At 42.1% G+C, this 20,160-nt stretch overlaps 1 protein-coding gene across 9 annotated transcripts in view; it reads right to left on the minus strand.

The window, feature by feature from the left end:
• Window positions 1-14,149, minus strand: part of LOC113647515 (actin-binding LIM protein 3-like) — a 59,058-nt gene extending 44,909 nt beyond the window's left edge. For 3 of the 9 annotated variants that reach the window (XM_047805759.1, XM_047805766.1, XM_047805758.1), the window contains exon 1: window positions 1,890-2,595. In XM_047805759.1, the coding sequence (XP_047661715.1) occupies window positions 1,890-2,088 (199 nt within the window). In that variant the 5' untranslated portion in view covers window positions 2,089-2,595. Of the gene's footprint in view, window positions 1-1,889; window positions 2,599-13,563 lie in introns of those variants that run through there. The other 6 variants (XM_047805762.1, XM_047805760.1, XM_047805761.1 and 3 more) reach the window with 5 other exon arrangements.
• Window positions 14,150-20,160: the final 6,011 nt, after the last annotated feature.

The raw sequence follows: 20,160 nt of genomic DNA on the forward strand, positions 1-20,160 counted from the left end.
AGAGAGAGAGAGAGAGAGAGAGAGAGAGAGAGAGAGAGTATTTTAATCAGCTCTGCTCTTCAGGACTGGAATATTAAGATAAACAAAACTTCATTCTTTCTTCAGTTCAGCTTACAGAAAACCGATCCGTCCTTTTTGGCGTCAACTGAACTGGACCCACAATCTAGAGCATGAATAATAAATAAGACAAGACAAAGTTTAATTAGATATCAGTCATGAGACACGAGCGGTCAGAACATCAGTCCTCGTGGGATTGTGATGATGATCGAGACTCATGATTTCGGACATAATTGTGTGATCGTATCTCATATCAGTCCCATATCACATATCGTTCTGCTCCTGCTTCAGCTCTTTGAGTCACTTTGGCTAACGTCTCGTCCTGCAGCCTCGGGGCAATAAGACAGTGAGAGAAACAACCCTCCCAAGCATTTGGTGCAAACAATTGTGAATTTATAGCTGTGAATTCTGCACAAAGCTCTTAAACGCCGTCGTTTAAACTCAGCATGCTGAAGTGACTCGTTCTGCGACTCGGACCGGGGTCGGCGTCCTCGTCCTCGACCGAGACGACAATAGCGTACTGTCTTCCCCAGACAGCTGTTCGTTTGTGCATTGCGGAGGCACCGGACCGAGTGAATGATGATGTATGAACTCTTGGCTTGAGCTGATTTAAAGGCAGGTTTCATACAGAATTCTAACGATGCTAATAAATAAGGAAGGCGAGCAGCGGCCGGTCAGCGTTATGCAAATGTGATTCGCCATTGCTCATTTCTTCAGGTTTTTTTTTAACCTGAAAGGATCGTTCACAGAGGACAAAAGATCGTACAGCTGTTCAAACAGCTGGATCAATAGCTTTAAGTAATTACCCGGCCCTAACGAAAGCAGCCTTTTTACCCCAAAGAATAAGCAACTCGGGTAAGCAGGAGACTCAGAGACACACCGGAGCTCGGAGAAGTCGTTCGTCTCAGTGTTTCCGTCTGAGTCTCAAAACCGTCTGATCCCAGAATCCAAATCCTTTGTACGTTTTCACCAACTGATGATCCAATCATTAATCATGTAGCAGGAAAAAGAGGCGGAGCTACCAGCCACCGATGCAGGAAGAGAAAAAAATCCAAGACGGCGGACAAGTCGTCTTACGAACGTCTATTCCACATCGTGTGATTTAGAAAATTTGTTCACGTGACCTTACATGCGTTTGACGTAAAACGGCTTCAACTTCCTTTTAAAGAACACACACCCGGAGCAGTGGGCAGCCATTTATGCTGCGGCGCCCAGGGAGCAGTTGGGGGGGGTTCGGTGCCTTGCTCAAGGGCACCTCAGTCGTGGTATTGCCAGCCCGAGACTCAAACCCACAACCTTAGGGTTAGGAGTCAGACTCTCTAACCATTAGGCCACGACTTTCCCCATCTAGCTGCTTTAGATACACACTCATTGGCCACTTTAAAATGAACACCTGTATACTCGATCAATCGCAAAGCATCGGAAATCACACGGATACAGATTTCATCTACGGCTCTTCATCTTTCATCTGTTGATGATGCTGGAAACCATCTATGGTTAGATCCAAAACGGTCTTGGTGCCAAAATGGTTTTGGTGCATTCTGTCTTCCAGCCTTACACCATGCTATGTGACTCACAGAGGTTTTATTTTTGTTTGCTGTTTGTTTGCGAAGATAAAATGAATTTCATGCATGACTCGAGAGCGACAGAACCGTACAGAACTTATTCATTGACATGACAGGTCCTGAGAATAATTAAAGCTCATTTTTTCAGGGACTCGTGTAGCAGATCAGCGGCAGTCGCTCTAGTGCTACACGAGACTACAAGCGTCCTGATATCTATCAACATATTCAGTAAGATTTGGTGAAGAAAGAAAGAATAGCGCTCCGTACCCTGGCAGGTAAAACACTTGACGTGAAAGTGGACGTTCTGCACGCGCACCACTTCTCCTTTACACACGTTACGGCATCGGAAACAGGAGATGGACTCGTGACCGTGGCCTCCACTTCCTCCACTGTAGCTGGGGTGCTGGTATGGGCCTGTGTGAAGAAGAGAAGAAAACATCTCTGAGAATGTGATAAATATTGACATATTTGCTTGTCCTCCTTTGGGTCTGGAGTCTGGGAGTCGAGTACAGCTTGCTGATTTGTCTGAAAAGCTACTTCAACAGGAACTGAGGATTTGCAGGGAAATAACAAAGATTTTCTAGACCAGAGTTCGAGCAAAAGGTAATGATGTTTTTGGGTATTTATTGAAAACAACTTTTTGTGCATTAACACACTGGAGACCCCTTTAGATGTCTCCAGTGAAGAGAAGATAACTAGTTACTGGTACTGAAGTTGAAACATCTTTAAGCGGCACCAGATGTGCTGCAGCAGATGTGTGATCTTGCCACATCTGTCACCAGTATGAAGCAGCTGGATGAGGCTGACTCTAGGAAGATATGGAGGGAAAATATGCACCAGGGAGCAAAAGCATTTACTTAAATTTATTCATTCAATCATTCATTCATTCATTTTCTACCGCTTATTCGAACTTCTCGAGCCTGTGCCTATCTCAGGCGTCATCGGGCATCGAGGCAGGATGAAGTACGGTGACCCATACTCAGAATTTGTTCTCTGCGTTTAACCCATCCAAAGTGCACCCACACACCGTGAACACACACCCGGAGCAGTGGGCAGTCTCAAAGGGGGCACGGTGGCTTAGCGGTTAGCATGTTCACCTCACACCTACAGGGTGTAGAAAAAGCGGTAGAAAATGAATGAAACTTCAAATTAATCAATACATACAAATATCAGGAAAACTGTATTGTAGATACTATTATTATTAGAAACCAGGATTTCACACACAAAACAAACATGAAATATCAGTGTGAACATTAGCGAAAGCTCTCACTGTTGTGTTATGTAATGTTTAATGATTTAACACCCAGTTTCTCTGATTAAATGCTCTAACTCTGTCTTCCTCGGCTTTGGCTGGAAGCCGTCCTCAGTGTCAGTAATTCTATTGTTTCTTCAACAATGCAGGCTGACAGGCCGACACGCGCCACTCTGTTCTGCAACAATACACTACATCAAAATAACAAAACACAAAGCCTTACAGTCCGGCCAGCGAACATGGGCAAAGTCACGGATTTACCAGCAATATAGAAGGATCACAAGACGCATAAATAAGTAATGAGTTTTACGGTCATTATTATATGAGGTCATTATAGTTGAATGCGACATGAAGCGAACAAGTGATATTTGACCTGGATATTAAATTACCGAGCAGTTTTCTTACATTTCTTTCCATCGTTTTTTCGCGCTTGTTCCAGCAAGACGTGTTGTGTGAGTCAGAGCTGAACATAATATTAAGAGTCTGTAAAATCTCTGCTGAAAGGAGAAGTGCGGTGCCTGACAGCAGTGACGTAGGCTGGTCAATCAGAAACGGCTTTACGGTAGGTGCTCTGGGATTCGAATAGATTTGCTACAGTAGCTTCAGAATTAGGTGAGGGGGCACGGTGGCTTAGTGGTTAGCACGTTCACCTCACACCTCCAGGGTTGGGGGTTCGGTTCCCGCCTCCACCTTGTGTGTGTGGACTTTGCATGTTCTCCCCGTGCCTTGGGGGTTTCCTCCGGGTACTCCGGTTTCCTCCCTCGGTCCAAAGACATGCAGGGTAGGTTGATTGGCATCTCTGGAAAATTGTCCGTAGTGTGTGAGTGTGTGAGTGAATGAGAGTGTGTGTGTGCCCTGTGATGGGTTGGCACTCCGTCCAGGGTGTATCCTGCCTCGATGCCCGATGACGCCTGAGATGGGCACAGGCTCCCCGTGACCCGAGAAGTTCGGATAAGCAAGCGGTAGTGAATGAATGAATGAAAGAATTAGGTGAACATGAGGAGAACATGGTCCTTTTACGGAAGTTAGAAGTGAACAAGATCAGAGGCATAAAACATGAGGGCGTCAGCTACAACAGCAGAAGACGACATCAGGCTCAACTCCTGTGAGCCAAGAACAAAGATCTGAGGCTACAGTATATGAGGAATCCAGATTCTGCAGATGTTAGAAGAGAATTTGGCATCATCACCATGAGTCCATAAATCCAACCTGCCTTGTCTGAACATTCCAGCCTTGTGGTTGTGGTGGTGGTGGTGGTGTAAAGGTGTAAGGAATGTTTTTGTGTCACACGTTGGGCCTCTTAATACCAGCTGCATCACAGAGTATTGTTGTCGACAAAGCTTCTCCTTATATCCACAATCCCTGCATCTAGCATGATAACTCAGAACATCACAAAATCATCCATGTGAACATCTGAATCCAACAGATTCAGCACATGAACCTGTACAGTAACTATTATATGATGCAATCATGTCAATACGGAGCCTTGTAGAACCCACACCATGAAGAACTCCATGAAAGATAGTAAGGTAGCAGAGTGAGTATGAGGCATGAGCTTTTATACAGAACTTATTTGAAAAGCAGGTTGCGGTTTCCAACTAACGACGTTTACAAAAGATCAGGAGGAACCGCAGACCACTTCATCATCGACAGCCGTTTAATCAGCACTGAGATGAGATGGCTGTATATAACGAGTGTCCTGATGTGAACCCGTGAAATTCTCTTCTAACTGGCAGTGAAAACGAAACGCAGAATCCGTACAGCACTCGCACTCAAACAACCAAGCATAAAGCGAATAAAGGTCAGGCAAGAGTGGGTGGCATCCATCTTCACCGTCGACTGCCAACATCCAAACAACAAAAGAAAATTGTTCTGAAAATCTCACTTTTTCCACACAAGAACACAGAACCAGAAAGATGAACACGACAGCCAAGATTTTTACCACAACGCAAAATATTATCACCTGCATATAAACCTGTCCGAATGGAGGCAGAAATATGTCAAAAAGTGTGGTAGCTCAGTGGTTAAGGCGCTCGACTACTGATTGGAAGGTCATTGGTTTGAATCCCAGGTCCACCAAGTTGCCACTGCAGGGCCCCTGAGCAAGGCCCTTAACCCTCAATTGCTCAGGTGTATAATCTGAAATAAGAAAAATGTAAGTCACTCTGGATAAAAGTGTATGCTAAGTGTGTGTGTGTGTGTGTGTGTATTGTGTGAGATTTATCCTAGCCAATGCTCGATGTTCTGAAAAAGTCCAAAAGCATATACAAAACTGTCTGTGATCTCTGTGTGGGTAGGGCATCATCTCTTTCTCCTGTCAATCACTGCGTCATCGGCCAATCGTTCACGTCCGCCTGCTAGCGTACGAGGTAGAGGACGTCTAGCCCTTTTACGGTTTCTAGCTGTCATATCAGAATCAGAATCAGAATCAGCTTTATTGCCAGGTCCGTTTTCACATGCGAGGAATTTGTTTTAGTGACAGAAGCTCCACAGTGTAACAGGATGGCATATGCAGTGAAGACGAAATTGTATGTGCAGTTTAAATATACATATCTAATATGTATATTTGTATATATAATATGTACATTTCCTAGCGAGGAGCTCCCTGATTGGTGGGAATTGGCAGATGGAATTTCCCAAAGAAAATATGGAAAAAATAAAGAAGACAAAACTGAGAAAGTCGTGTTGTGTTTGTGCTTCAGGATATAAGCACGGGTCCGGTTGAAAAAGTTATGGAGCTTTTGACTATTATGTCGATCCGTTGCCCTTTTATAAGCCGCTCCCTCGTACCGACTTCCTGCCAGTGGATTGAACATTAGTATTAAGACAGGCCTAATGGGAGAGTGTGCAGCTAATTGTGGGTTTAGACTGGAAGAGACAGGTCGAGTTTATAGTTTCTGCCTCATCGCTTTAGATTCCTCTAAACACACGGCTTTTATTTCGGGAAACTGTACGCTGATGAACGTTGTGAGAATTTATACTGTATAAAAACTTACAGAACGTTAGTCTGCTAAATGTACCAATCTATCAATCGGAAGGTTGTGAGTTTGATTCCCACATCCACCAAGATGCCACTGCAGGGCCCCTGAACAAGGCCCTTAACCCTCAATTGCTCAGTTGTATAAAAATGAGATAAAAATGTGTCACTCTGGATAAGTGTGTCTGCTAAATGCTGTAAATGTAACATTAGCTCCTGCTTTAATATAAATAACAGGTTCAGGGTAATGCTCTGGTTCTAATATATTAGTGTTTCTATAGCAACAGGGAGATAGTAATAGGGTGTGTGCTTCATTTAAAGTAAAACTTCTTTTAAAAAGTTATGTTTAACGAAAGGGGGAGCACACGGTGGCTTAGTGGTTAGCACGTTTGCCTCACACCTCCAGGGTCGGGGGTTCGATTCCCGCCTCCGCCTTGTGTGTGTGGAGTTTGCATGTTCTCCCCGTGCCTCGGGGGTTTCCTCCAGGTACTCCGGTTTCCTCCCCTGGTCCAAAGACATGCATGGTAGGTTGATTGGCATCTCTGGAAAATTGTCAGTAGTGTGTGAGTGTGTGAGTGAATGAGAGTGTGTGTGTGCCCTGCGATGGGTTGGCACTCCGTCCAGGGTGTATCCTGCTTCAATGCCCGATGACGCCTGAGATAGGCACAGGCTCCCCGTGACCCGAGAAGTTCGGATAAGCGGTAGGAAATGAATGAATGAATGAATGAATGAATGTTTAATGAAGAAAAAGGAACAATCTGTATAATATTGTAAAACGATTCTCAGATGTGTTACCTAATATTTAGGGAAGAAATCTCAGTGGCAGCACTTCAGTAATTTTACAATGAAAGAAATTTGGCTTCTACTTGCGTTTGACGTTGTCATTTGCCACTGAGACGTTTCGACCCTTCTAACATTCATACTAGGCTAGACGCCTAGCGTGTGCAGTGTGAGTGTGTAACAGTGTGTTATTTAGGACGCAGTTCTCTAACGATACAATGGTGGAGCAGACTACTAGAGAGTTTTGATAAGAGTGCAATAGTTCAGTACAATAAAAGTAGTAACAGCCTTAAAGTCTATTATTAGACAGCTACTGGAAGGAAGAAACTCCTCCCACACTAAACTCATCCCACACGAGATAATAGCATGTTTGTCTCGGGGATTTCATCCAAGATGGCGTCATGCACAAACTCGGTGGCACAACAAAAGTGTAATTTAGCGAAGGTACTATTTAACCGAGTCGCTTTATATATTTTGCGGCTGCGTAGGACTGTAATCAGAGTAAATATGATCATTATTTCTGTCTTTTGGTTTCCGGTAGGTTTGCTGTGTAGTTTGTGAGTCGAGGACGTAGATTGTTATAAATACTGTATACATAAAAGGTTGGTGTCTAGGGTGAGAGGAATGACGGTAAATACGAGTATAAACTCCTTGTCCTTAAAGCGCCTCTCGCGTCCCATAATCTTCTTTACACACAAACACATCCCAGGTGGCTTTCAGTGTGGCTTGGCTGCGTTGTCTCTGCTTCTGCCGGTTTTATGCCATCTGGGCACAGAACTAGCGCCAGGCTCCAGGGTGGCACCTTCCGGAACCGCCGGCTTCCGTCTGTATTTTCTTTCACGGATTCCTGCGTCCCGATTGGTGTTGCTAGGTAAGCCGCAGAAGGTCCATAAAACACCATGGCAACGTCACAGACAGAGACCAATGATGAGCCGACGGAGCTGACGACACCCGCGCAGACAGCATCAGGAACCTTGCCAGGTCTTGTGAGGAGCGGTTCTGTCTTCCAGCTCGGTTCTTCTGATGTACAGCTTTGCAGCAGGCACTCAGAGCCTCACAGCCACAAGCAATTTCCTCTTTCCTTAAGCAAGCTATTAATAAAACAAGTCCAGATAGTGTAACAGGGCAATACGTTAGAGCATTACTCAGCACATGTCCTAAGATTTAGAGTCCAGAAAGTGCATCAGTAAACTTCCTGAATGTAATTTACTGTGTGCTCCTGGTACAGAAACCACACCGAGCTGAGAGCTGGATTCATTTAGCTTTGATGAAACGTTTTAGTTATTGCAATACTGAAAAGTTTATTCAGAAAGGTTTAATTCTTATTTTGTTGGAGAAATAAATATCTTGGGGGGGGGGGCACGGTGGCTTAGTGGTTAGCACGTTCGCCTCACACCTCCAGGGTTGGGGGTTCGATTCCCACCTCCACCTTGTGTGTGTGGAGTTTGCATGTTCTCCCCGTGCCTCGGGGGTTTCCTCCGGGTACTCCGGTTTCCTCCCCCGGTCCAAAGACATGCATGGTAGGTTGATTGGCATCTCTGGGAAATTGTCCGTCGTGTGTGAGTGAATGAGAGTGTGTGTGCCCTGTGATGGGTTGGCACTCCGTCCAGGGTGTATCCTGCCTCGATGCCCGATGACGCCTGAGATAGGCACAGGCTCCCCGTGACCCGAGAAGTTCGGATAAGCGGTAGTAAATGAATGAATGAATGAATGAATAAATATCTTTTACAATAAATAAATAAATAAATAGATAGATAGATAGATAGATAGATAGATAGATAGATAGATAGATAGATAAATAAATTAATAAATAAAATATGTGTTGTTTTTTCAGGTATGTAATGTACGCCATCTGTATCTTCATACTTTAAAATCGGCCCTGAAAATGATCCCAGAACCGAATTATATCGTGACACAGACATTATATATATACGATATACGCCGTGTCCTGCTGTAATCACCACGCCATAAAGTATCTCTGTGACGGCGCCTCGTAAAGTCTGTCCGTATGATGAACCAAACATTTACATACGTTCTGTAAATCCTCCAGACATTCAGTGATTTAATGGATCTGTTCTGTCAGATCTGTAAAGTTGGATTTTTAAAAAAAAACTGAACAAATTGTTTTTGTGCTGGAATTTAAGACGTGTACTGGATGTGCTCGTGTTCTGACGGTACAACAGAAGTCTTTCTTTACAAGCAAAAAACTATAAAAAGATTCTAACACGAAAAATTTCCAGGAGTTTTTTTGTTTGCCGTATTTTTATTCTCTAATATCTGAGAGGTAACGTGCTCGCTCTCCATCAGCCCGGGGTTAAACTCACTCTATCATCTCCATCGTGTCTGCCATCACAGATTGCGCTGCCTGACGTTACTGAGTGTGACACGTCACGGTCACTCACACACGGGCGAACGTCTCATCCTTCAGGACGTGTGTAACGAGAGTGACACGTTTTCCCCACTTGTTTATACAACGGTCTCGAGGGCGTCAAGCTGTAAAAACTACAGCTGGTTTACTGACGCTTTGTTCATTAGCACTTGAGAGGAAGTGTGAAAATGCAGCAAGCTGTTTTTTTTTTAGTTTTCATTTTATAATTTTCATTACGAGTTAAAAGGATCCATTAAATCTGATCTGCCGCTGAAAACTCCAAAGCGCTGTCGGGAATTAGAAATGGTTTCAAAGTCAAACAACAAACAGAAAACTATGAACCCTCTGAACTTGTACCGTTCCTCAATGTCACGTGAGTTCATCATCGCGCTCAACCTGTGGAACCTGGACACACCAGAACCACTAGGAAGCTCAGAGCATGAAAGTGTCTTTTTACACCCGGTCACTTCGTGTGTTGTCTCTGATCCGATAGCTATCTGATCTGTTAAAACTGTCCCATTTACATCAGGCTACATAAACGCGTCTCGGCGAATCGGATATCGATCCGATCTTTCTACTCCCGCCCAAAATGCTAATATATTTGCCCTCATTTCCGGGGTAATTGGAACAGAACACACTTTGGTGTACGCGGTTTTCAGAACGCGATCAAAAAGAAGACGAAAAAAAACGGTTACGACGTTTATGCTACAAAAAACAGCGTTTACTGTTTGCTGCGTTTTCGCTGGCGGCAGCAGCGCGTTTTAAGCCCCGACGAGACGCCTGGGTGAAAGATCACCTGCGAGTGACGTACTTCCGTTTGGGAGGAGTTTAGCGCTGACGTATGTGGCTTGAACAACCACATTCATTTACACCTGTCCAGTTTCATCTGAAACGCGCCCCAGACCTCCTCCTGAAGGGGTTTGTACCATCGGGTTTATATCCGTCTCCAAAACGTTTCGGAGGGCATTTAGACCTGGTCTTTTTACCGTCGGGTAGATATCGGATCACAGAACACGCAGGAAGTGACCAGGTGTAAAAAAACCCTAAGATGCCTATATTTTATATTGTGTTTCTGATTCACAGCGGATTTCTGCTGTGTGCTATTTCTATTCTAGCTCCATCTCCTGTCGGTGGATCGTTACCTGATTGTTTTCACCTGTTCCGTGTCTCGACTTTGAGTCCATGCGGTTTCTTATTGTCCGTTTGTCCTGTAACGTCCAAGCCTTAGTTCTCAGTTCTACTTTCATGGGTTTTATTTTAATATCTGTTCATCTGTATTTTTCTGTCCTATTTGGAGTTTTCACTCAGGACAATGTGAATGATATATAACTGATATTTTTAATATAGTATAAAATCTTCCATGCCGTGAATTTAATCTTCAGATCTAAAAGCAAGTTGTATTACGAAATGTGTGTAAATAGAAAAGCGTATGCGGGGGCGCGAGCTGCTCGGCTGCTCACGTCTGCTCAGAGGGTTGTAGTAACCTTGGTTGCTTGGCTGATAATAAAATTCCCTCTTTCAGCAGGTTTTTTCCCTCATCTCCTGATCTGAATGCTCTGGACGCTAGCCAGCTCCGAAGCTGTGTTTAAGCTCCTGTTGTTTATCACACTCCTTACACACACACACACAGGACACATACAGTATCAGCATAGTAAGCATTATTAACATATATCCTAATTCGCACGTATTTGCAACGTTCCTGTTGTCAGCAATTTGTTCAGCTTAATGAGAGAATGCAAGGCATCACATGCATCTGTACCGAAGCCCACGGAGCTGTGCCTGTGTTTCCTCGTGACCTCAGCACTTAACTGAAAGAAGAGCTGTATTTCTGCTCATCCATCCATCACTGACATAACAAAATCACTACTATAATCCCATTCGTGGCTTAAAGCGTGTAAGAGAAGAATATTCCAGGCTTAACGTTTATCACTTCCAGCTTTCTCAATGAAACAGTACTGTTTCGAAAGGAGAACATTTCCAGATATTTCTGAAATACTCAAACCTTCCTGTCTGGTGCCAACAGCTGAACCACAGCGCAGTCAGATTCACCGCGATCCCCGTTCTGATGTCTGATGTGAAGATGATCTGAAACCTGTGTGAAATCTGCGTGATCTGTTGCCTCGTGCTGCCGCTGCCACGTGCCACACGATGCATAAAATCCTGCAGACACACGTTTCAGATGATGTTCACATCAAACGTCAGAATCGTTAAACTTCTTTTTCCGAGCTCTTTGAAACCTATTCTGTATTTCAAGTAGAGTGTTTACGGCGATAGCCGCTAATCAGACCAAGATGTTTGAAGAGCGTTAAATAAACCGCTCTTAGAAAAGTACACTACGCCTTCCAGTGGTGCCTGCTGAACATCTGGAATTCTGTGGAACAGGAAAGGAGCAGAGAACGTGGCCTGCGGCTAAAGTAGTGTCGATCGACTCCGACATCGTGTCTGCTGAACTAACAGACAGAGAAACTCAGGATCGAACTGACGACCAGAGCTGATCCGACATGGTGTGGAATTTTTCACCGGTTAGAAGGATTCGTTTAGATCGTTCATTTAGGAAAGACATAATTCCTCCTGATCCACTAATTAATCACCTACAGTAATTAGAGCTTAGCAATCTTGAGGTACAGTTTCTACACAACAATAACTGCTGCCTGGGATATCAGAGTCCTGCTCACATCTGGTCCACATGAGGAGTGAAGAAATTCAAAACTTCAGCTTCAACATCAAAAAGAATATTTTTATGACTTGGATTTTTTAAAGAGTTTTAGACAGATTTATCTCAGGCAAAAAACCCCCCAAAAACATAAGCACTCACAACCAGGCACGAGATTTATTTAGCTTTCAGATCAATAAAATGACATAAGGGACGTTTGTTCTTTTTTACTTCCATACACCACGTCTAAGACACCGTGTCATGTCGAGCCCCAGTTCCATCATTTCTGTCTATCCATCATATCTATTCATAGTTAGATTAGTACTGGAACAGAACTGTGCAGAAGGTTTGCAACACAACATTGTGTAATGTCTTGTATGACGTATCTATAAGTCACGAACTAAGTCACAGACACTGTATATATCTCTGATACGTAACATTAGATATCTGAGCTTATCAGACCCGCCTGAATCCAATTATCCGGTCACGTCGCAGCAGCTCGATGCATAAACTCATGCAAACACGGGTCAGCGGTTTCGTCGTGTTCACATCAAACATTAGAATGATTTTAAAGAAACGTCTTGAGGTTCCACACACAGCAGCTACAGCACAATATGGTAAAAAAAACAAACAAAAAAACATTACGGACTGGTGCTTCAAATAAACACTCTGTACAACCGTGGTGAGCAGAAAAGCATTTCAGAATGCGTAACATTTATCCTGATGATGGTTCCAGAGGACCTGATAATCCTGGACACACGGTAGGAAGACGAGGCAGGTTTTTTTATTCATTCATTCATTTTCTACCGCTTCATCGTTCATCGGGCATTGAGGCAGGATACACCCTGGATGGAGTGCCAACCCATCACAGGGCACACACACACTCTCATTCACTCTCACACACACACACACACACACACACACACACACACACACACACACACACACACACACACACTACGGACAATTTTCCAGAGATGCCAATCAACCTACCATGCATGTCTTTGGACCGGGGGAGGAAACCGGAGTAGCCGGAGGAAAACCCCGAAGCACGGGGAGAACATGCAAACTCCACACACACAAGGTGGAAACGGGAATCGAACCCCCAAACCTGGAGGTGTGTGGCAAATGTGCTAACCACTAAGCCACCGTGTTCCCCTCAGGTTTTTTTATATTATAAAAAAAGTACTCTTTTGCAGCAGACTGATGTGGATCAACTCCTATGAAGTTAGATGTTTTTCCACAGTAACTAAACGACACACGAGGAACAGAGTCGACACACATTACGAATGCGTATCTTAGATTTTTGACCATAGGAATCTCAGAGCTTTAACGGACCGATGTCGGCTAATAACATCAGACACTTAATTAAAATCGAGTCAGTCGTGTATCAGATATAACAACAACAAAAAAAACTGCTGCAGCAAGACCTAAAAAACTCTAACAAATATCTACACTGTTAAATTAATTCTTATTACCCAGATCACTTAAATAACCACTGAACTGTCATTCATTCTGAACCAACTCACTACAGTTCTCCCACTCCCACAACTAACGCCAAAAAAAAATGACTCGATCGTTAAACAACAATCATAAACTGATGTCCAAATAATTCAACCGTATTCTACAGAATGAAACCAGACTCCGAAACAAAATGGTAAAGGTTTCGTTTCGTTTCGTATCGTAACAGAATCCGCGGTATCGTCGAATATCGAATCGTAGCTTGTGAAATTGGAGAAATCGAAATCGTATCAGACTTAGATTAAATAATCGAGCAACATTCTGTATGAACATTGGGTTGTGAATACGAAGCTGTTGGAGAAGTGCACTACAGATTATTATTATTATTATTATTATTATTATTATTATTATTATTATTATTATTATTATTATTACTGTAATCCTTCCTACCGTTCATGCTCATGGTGATAAGTGTCTTCTCATTCAGCACTCCAGCATGATGTATTAAATGAAGGGAAAACGAACAGCTCCACGTCTCTCAGCACACGGTCTGATGTCTGATGTCCAACTCCTCTCTGTCCCAAGAGCAGCTGCTGGATGAGATGAATCAGACAGACTCGGACAGACTCGGACTCGGGTAGACTCCGACTCGGACAGATTCGGACAGACTCGGACTCGGACAGGATGCAGATGGGTGTTTCCTTCGCGCACAGACGGCTTCAGGAGGCGCTTGTGTTGGACAGCAGCCAGCTGTTGTGCAGCGGTTCTCGGTCAGACTCACATCATCTCTTCTACACGGAGTTTCGAGCTCCTCTACTTGCTCACTGCCGTCCTCACCGTCCCGTGTTAGTGGTGATGAAGAGGATGATGAAGGTGATGATGATGATGATGATGATGATGGTGGTGACACATTCCTGAGCTTCTACATTCACATTTAAAAGCTTTAAGCAGCGACACTTCCCCGTGTTTAGTAGACGTGTGGAAAAATGAACAAAGAATGTTTTCTGCCCCTCTCAGCTTCACCTGCCCTACACCGAGCCTTAACAAAACTAGTGAACAACTTCCACCCTCTGGATTTGTCTGGTATTACACCTTTATTGACACGACTGACCCTAAAATAATAAAAAATATAATAAAAACACTAACTTCTTAACATTTTACATTTAACACTTTACCTATTCAGTATTTAATTCAATTCAAATCAACTGCAGATTCACGTATCAGGAAACATCCATATCGATGATTTAAAAAAAAAAAATCTACTAAATGGAGATCTTGGTGTGTGGTTGTTGTTGCCAGATTGGGTGATTCGAGGATTCATTATGCAGCCTGAGGTCACAGTGCATCATCAGGTTTCCTGTGCTTGTCTGATCGGAGAGGAACCTGACCTGGTTTTCTTCTGCTGTCCACCTCGTGATTCAACATGCCGTGTGTTCTGAGATGCTTACTGTATCTTCTCAACACGGACCTCTGTTTGAGTTATCTGTACATTCATCTCCATCCATTAAGGTGTTTTCACATGGGGTCTGAATTAATGTCTAAAGTGTTGAAATAACACCATCAAGGTTCAATTAACACTATGCTTACAGCTCTGGGAGGTTAGGAGTGACAGAATGTAGGAAGGAAGCATTAAAACTCCCAGACACAGGAACAGTTACTTACCCCAGACAATCACACTGATTAACATCTCACCATAATTATGTTCCCTGCTTCATATCTATAAGTGCTGCATTATCAGGACTGTCAGTCATCACATCGTCTGTATATATTACACACTACTGCTTCTGTATAGTGTACAAAATAATATTGCGCAATATTATTTACACTCTCACACTTTATGTACATAACTGTTCTGTCATACATTCTGTATTTATATTTAATACTCGTACTGTTTATATTGTCTCACATCGTCTTTATTGTCTCACGTCGTCTGTATTGTCTCACATCGTCTGTATTGTCTCACATTGTCTTTGTCTCACATCGTCTGTATTGTCTCACATTGTCTGTATTGTATAGTATAGTGTTATTTATGTGTGTATTGTATAGTATAGTGTTATTTATGTGTGTAGTGTATAGTGTTATTTATGTGTGTATTGTATAGTATAGTGTTATTTATGTGTGTAGTGTATAGTGTTATTTATGTGTGTATTGTATAGTATAGTGTTATTTATGTGTGTATTGTATAGTATAATGTTATTTATGTGTGTATTGTATAGTATAGTGTTATTTATATGTGTATTGTATAGTGTTATTTATGTGTGTATTGTATAGTATAGTGTTATTTATGTGTGTAGTGTATAGTGTTATTTATGTGTGTATTGTATAGTATAGTGTTATTTATGTGTGTATTGTATAGTATAGTGTTATTTATATGTGTATTGTATAGTGTTATTTATGTGTGTATTGTATAGTGTTATTTATGTGTGTATTGTATAGTATAGTGTTATTTATGTGTGTATTGTATAGTATAGTGTTATTTATGTGTGTATTGTATAGTATAGTGTTATTTATGTGTGTATTGTATAGTATAGTGTTATTTATGTGTGTATTGTATAGTATAGTGTTATTTATGTGTGTATAGTATAGTGTTATTTATGTGTGTATTGTATAGTGTTATTTATGTGTGTATAGTATAGTGTTATTTATGTGTGTATTGTATAGTATAGTGTTATTTATGTGTGTATAGTATAGTGTTATTTATGTGTGTATAGTATAGTGTTATTTATGTGTGTATTGTATAGTATAGTGTTATTTATGTGTGTATTGTATAGTATAGTGTTATTTATGTGTGTATAGTATAGTGTTATTTATGTGTGTATTGTATAGTATAGTGTTATTTATGTGTGTATTGTATAGTATAGTGTTATTTATGTGTGTATTGTATAGTATAGTGTTATTTATGTGTGTATTGTATAGTATAGTGTTATTTATGTATGTATTGTATAGTATAGTGTTATTTATGTGTGTATTGTATAGTATAGTGTTATTTATGTGTGTATTGTATAGTATAGTGTTATTTATGTGTGTACTTTTGAGAGTCACAAAACAGCTGGAACCAAATTCCTTGTGTGTGTCAACATCAACACACTTGGCCAATAAACCTGATTCTGATTCTGATTCACACTCCAACTCTAGAGAATAAACACTTAGCATGTGAATAAAACGACTCCCACATTATAGAATGAACCGTGATGGTAAGATACAGTCGGTAAAAAATGTTTTAAATTATATATAAGAGCATGACCTTAGGAGCACATACAGCACATAGGAGCACATACATACTCATAGCACTGCACCTAGTGGACAAACCAGGAATTACAAGTGATAATCATTCATCGATCTGATTCCTCTAGGACTAAATATTTAGTGCCATTTGGATTGCATCGATGTAAATATGCTCATGTAAATATAACATGAACATTTCCGGGGAAGGACAATTAATAACAGGGTTGCCAGTGCTGTAGTTTTCACACCTCGTGAGGCTAAAGAATATACAATGTCATCTGAAACAAGGCCTCAAAAACATCAGAAATGTGTGACCATGAAAGCGAAAAAAGATTGTCTCCCTTTTCCAATTCTTGATTGTTTTACAGCTAGTATCATTTTTTCCTTTAGTCTCAATGAATTATTACACATAATATCCACACGATGGCAGTGTTTCTCTAAAAAAACACAGACGTTTTTTCACCTCTGATGGGATCAGCTGCAGTTTTTATGATTAACTTTACACAGGGATAAAAGTCATGTAATTAATGACCACTAATTAGCATCCTTCTGTCTCACTGTTTGCTTTTGTGCCAAAACAAAATGATAAAAAACAACAACTGACAAATAAATAATTACCTGAAACCCAGCTCTGACATTCATTCATTTCCTACCGCTTATCCGAACTTCTCGGGTCACGGGGAGCCTGTGTCTATCTCAGGCGTCATCGGACATCGAGGCAGGATACACCCTGGACGGAGTGCCAACCCATCACAGGGCACACACACACACTCTCATTTACTCACACACACTCACACACTACGGACAATTTTCCAGAGGTGCCAATCAACCTACCATGCATGTCTTTGGACCGGGGGAGGAAACCGGAGTACCCGGAGGAAACCCCCGAGGCACGGGGAGAACATGCAAACTCCACACACACAAGGCGGAAGCAGGAATCGAACCCCCAACCCCGAAGGTGTAAGGCAAACGTGCTAACCGCTAAGCCACCGTGCCCCCCAGCTCTGACATGTAATGTATGTAAATGATTGTTAGAAGTTAGACAGGATGATGCAGGTTGTTGTGTATTGTGTATATATTAATGTCATACATTTCACCTTGAGAGAACATTCATTTATTCACAGATACTGAAGTGAATGCAGAGCAAATGGATATATTTTTAAATAAAAATTAAATGATCTATCCTGCAAATGTTGGATGATTATTAATTTTTTTGTTCAACTTTTTTTTTGTACAAAAAAGGTGATTTTTCCACCTCTTTGTTCTTTCTATTCATCCGAGACATTTTCTCAGTGACTCGCTAAAAGCATCCATTCTTCTGCTCCACTCTTACACACACCACCAATTGTCCAATCTGTCATGATGCTGTTTTTGTCCCGATCGACTCCGTTCCTCCTGAGTTTTTTTCACACCTGCAAAAGAAAAGAATATAAAAAGCTTCGACTGTGAAGCTCACACGGTTCTTAAAGCAGAGATAACAAACTGCTGCTTAATTTAGTTCCAGTTTACTGTACAGTACGTAGCCGTGTCGATCAGGTTGAGACGAGAAGAAGGAGAACGACACGGAGGCCAGCGGCACCGAAACAAAGCTAGCTTTATGTCACTTCTTTTAATAGCTTTCTTGACTGTATGTGATAAAAGGCAGTGCACCGGTACATCCCTCACCTGTACTCGCATGCTTTGTGGCCAGGTGTGAGCTCACTGACACGATGAGATCCATTTATCAGTGTAATTAATGTTTCAGTATGTTGTAGTGCAGCCTGGGAATTTCATCATGCAGGCTAACTGAGATTCTCTTCACCTTGTGTACATTTCTCGTTGTTTTTGGATTCGTTCCTGAAGCCAGTCATCGCTCAGAATATGGATTACACATCAGTGTAACACTACAGGCAGTGTTTTATTTTAAAACAGCACAAAAATTAAAATAAACACCCCTGAGCCATTCATTCATTCATTTTCTACCGCTTATCCGAACTTCTCGGGTCACGGGGAGCCTGTGCCTATCTCAGGCGTCATCGGGCATCAAGGCAGGATACACCCTGGACGGAGTGCCAACCCATCACAGGGCACACACACACTCTCATTCACTCACACACTCACACACTACGGACAATTTTCCAGAGATGCCAATCAACCTACCATGCATGTCTTTGGACCGGGGGAGGAAACCGGAGTACCCGGAGGAAACCCCCGAGGCACGGGGAGAACATGCAAACTCCACACACACAAGGTGGAGGCGGGAATCGAACCCCCAACCCTGGACGTGTGAGGCGAACGTGCTAACCGCTAAGCCATCGTGCCCCCACCCATGAGCCATTTGTCAGTAATTACATCGCACATCTTGGCATCTGAAGATGTTCGTATTTCTGGTCTGAGTGCGTGATAAAGGAGAGAGAAAGAGAAGGATGAATGAATGCAGCAGGATGGAATCGATGGATCTTCACAAACACACACATCATGGCAGACCTGCCACAAACGCTCACCATTACTGATGTAGGATCGTTGCTGTAGACAAAGCACCACCCGTTTTTTTCCCCTCCATAATTACCCATTTCAGTCTCGACAGCCACAATTTGAAGCGCAGGCTTTTGGACAAAAAGGGCTGTCATTTTCAATAAGTGCTCTGGAAGTGCACGAGGAGGTCCAGGTGTCGAAGCGTCTGAGACATCTGCTGAATCGTTTCCCCTCATCGTTTTCTTCACAGATCGTTGAAAACCTTTTACAGATAAGTTTCTGCGACTTGCACAAAAATAAAAGTGTCTCAGGAAGCTGCAGATTATCTAAAAAAAACACCCGACTGTTTGATATCTTTATTTCCTGTAACGCATTTCTAATCAGTTAGCGATCAAAAATTCAGCTGAAGCGTCTTTTTAATGAGGAACCAAGCTTTTGTTGGGTTTTGTTGCATGGCTTGTGCATAAGTATTCGCTCCTCTTGATCTTTGCCACATTATAGACATTGAAAGTTTATGTCTTACATCTGAAGGTGCAAAACAATTAGATTTCTCGTGACACAAAGGGATCTTTCATTTCTTTATCATCTTCCATTCCTCTGAAGTCTCTATTATTCAAACCAACACCAGTTCTGTAGGTTACAGACTTAGGAGACCATCAACCTAAAAGTACTGTAAGTGTTTCAGTTAGATGAAGGTCTTCACTTGTCTTTTGAAGACGTTCAGTGACTCAGCTGTTCAGACATCTAGGTGAAGTTCATTCCACCACCTCGGTGCAGAACAGAGAAGAGTCTTGATGGGTTCCTCCCTTTTACCCTGAGACATGGTAGGACCAGCGGAGCAGAAAATTGTCTGATGTTCTTCTGATGTTGTGAGCGTGTCACATCAGCAACAGTCCATGGTTTCCCCAAACTGCACAGTGTTGTACAATGAAGTCTCTTGCAGACTTGCCCTCTTTTTGTCTCCCACCATGTTGCCTTCAAACTGAACCAGTTCCTGTTCATAAAAAAAACATCCAAAGGCATGACGCTACCACCACCATGTGTCAGTTTGATGAGATTCCGTTCAATTTAAAGCTTCACCTCAGTTTATTTTAGTCTCATCAAACCAGAGAAGGTTTATTGTTTATTGTGAAAATGAATACTATTAAATAAATAAATAAATAAATAAATAAATAAATAAATAAATAAATAAATAAATAAACAAACCATGGTATTGTGGAATATCTTGTCTACTTGTCTATAGTTTCCCTGTGATCTTCTTCTCCTGTCAGAGCTCTGGGTGTCTCCAGCTTCTTCTGCATCTCATATTCACTACAACAAATCTAAAGCTTTTACAATAAGGGGGCAAATACTTCTGAAATGATGAAA

Source organism: Tachysurus fulvidraco, chromosome 21 (assembly GCF_022655615.1).
Source record: "Tachysurus fulvidraco isolate hzauxx_2018 chromosome 21, HZAU_PFXX_2.0, whole genome shotgun sequence".
In the NCBI taxonomy this organism is placed as follows: Eukaryota; Metazoa; Chordata; class Actinopteri; order Siluriformes; family Bagridae; genus Tachysurus; species Tachysurus fulvidraco.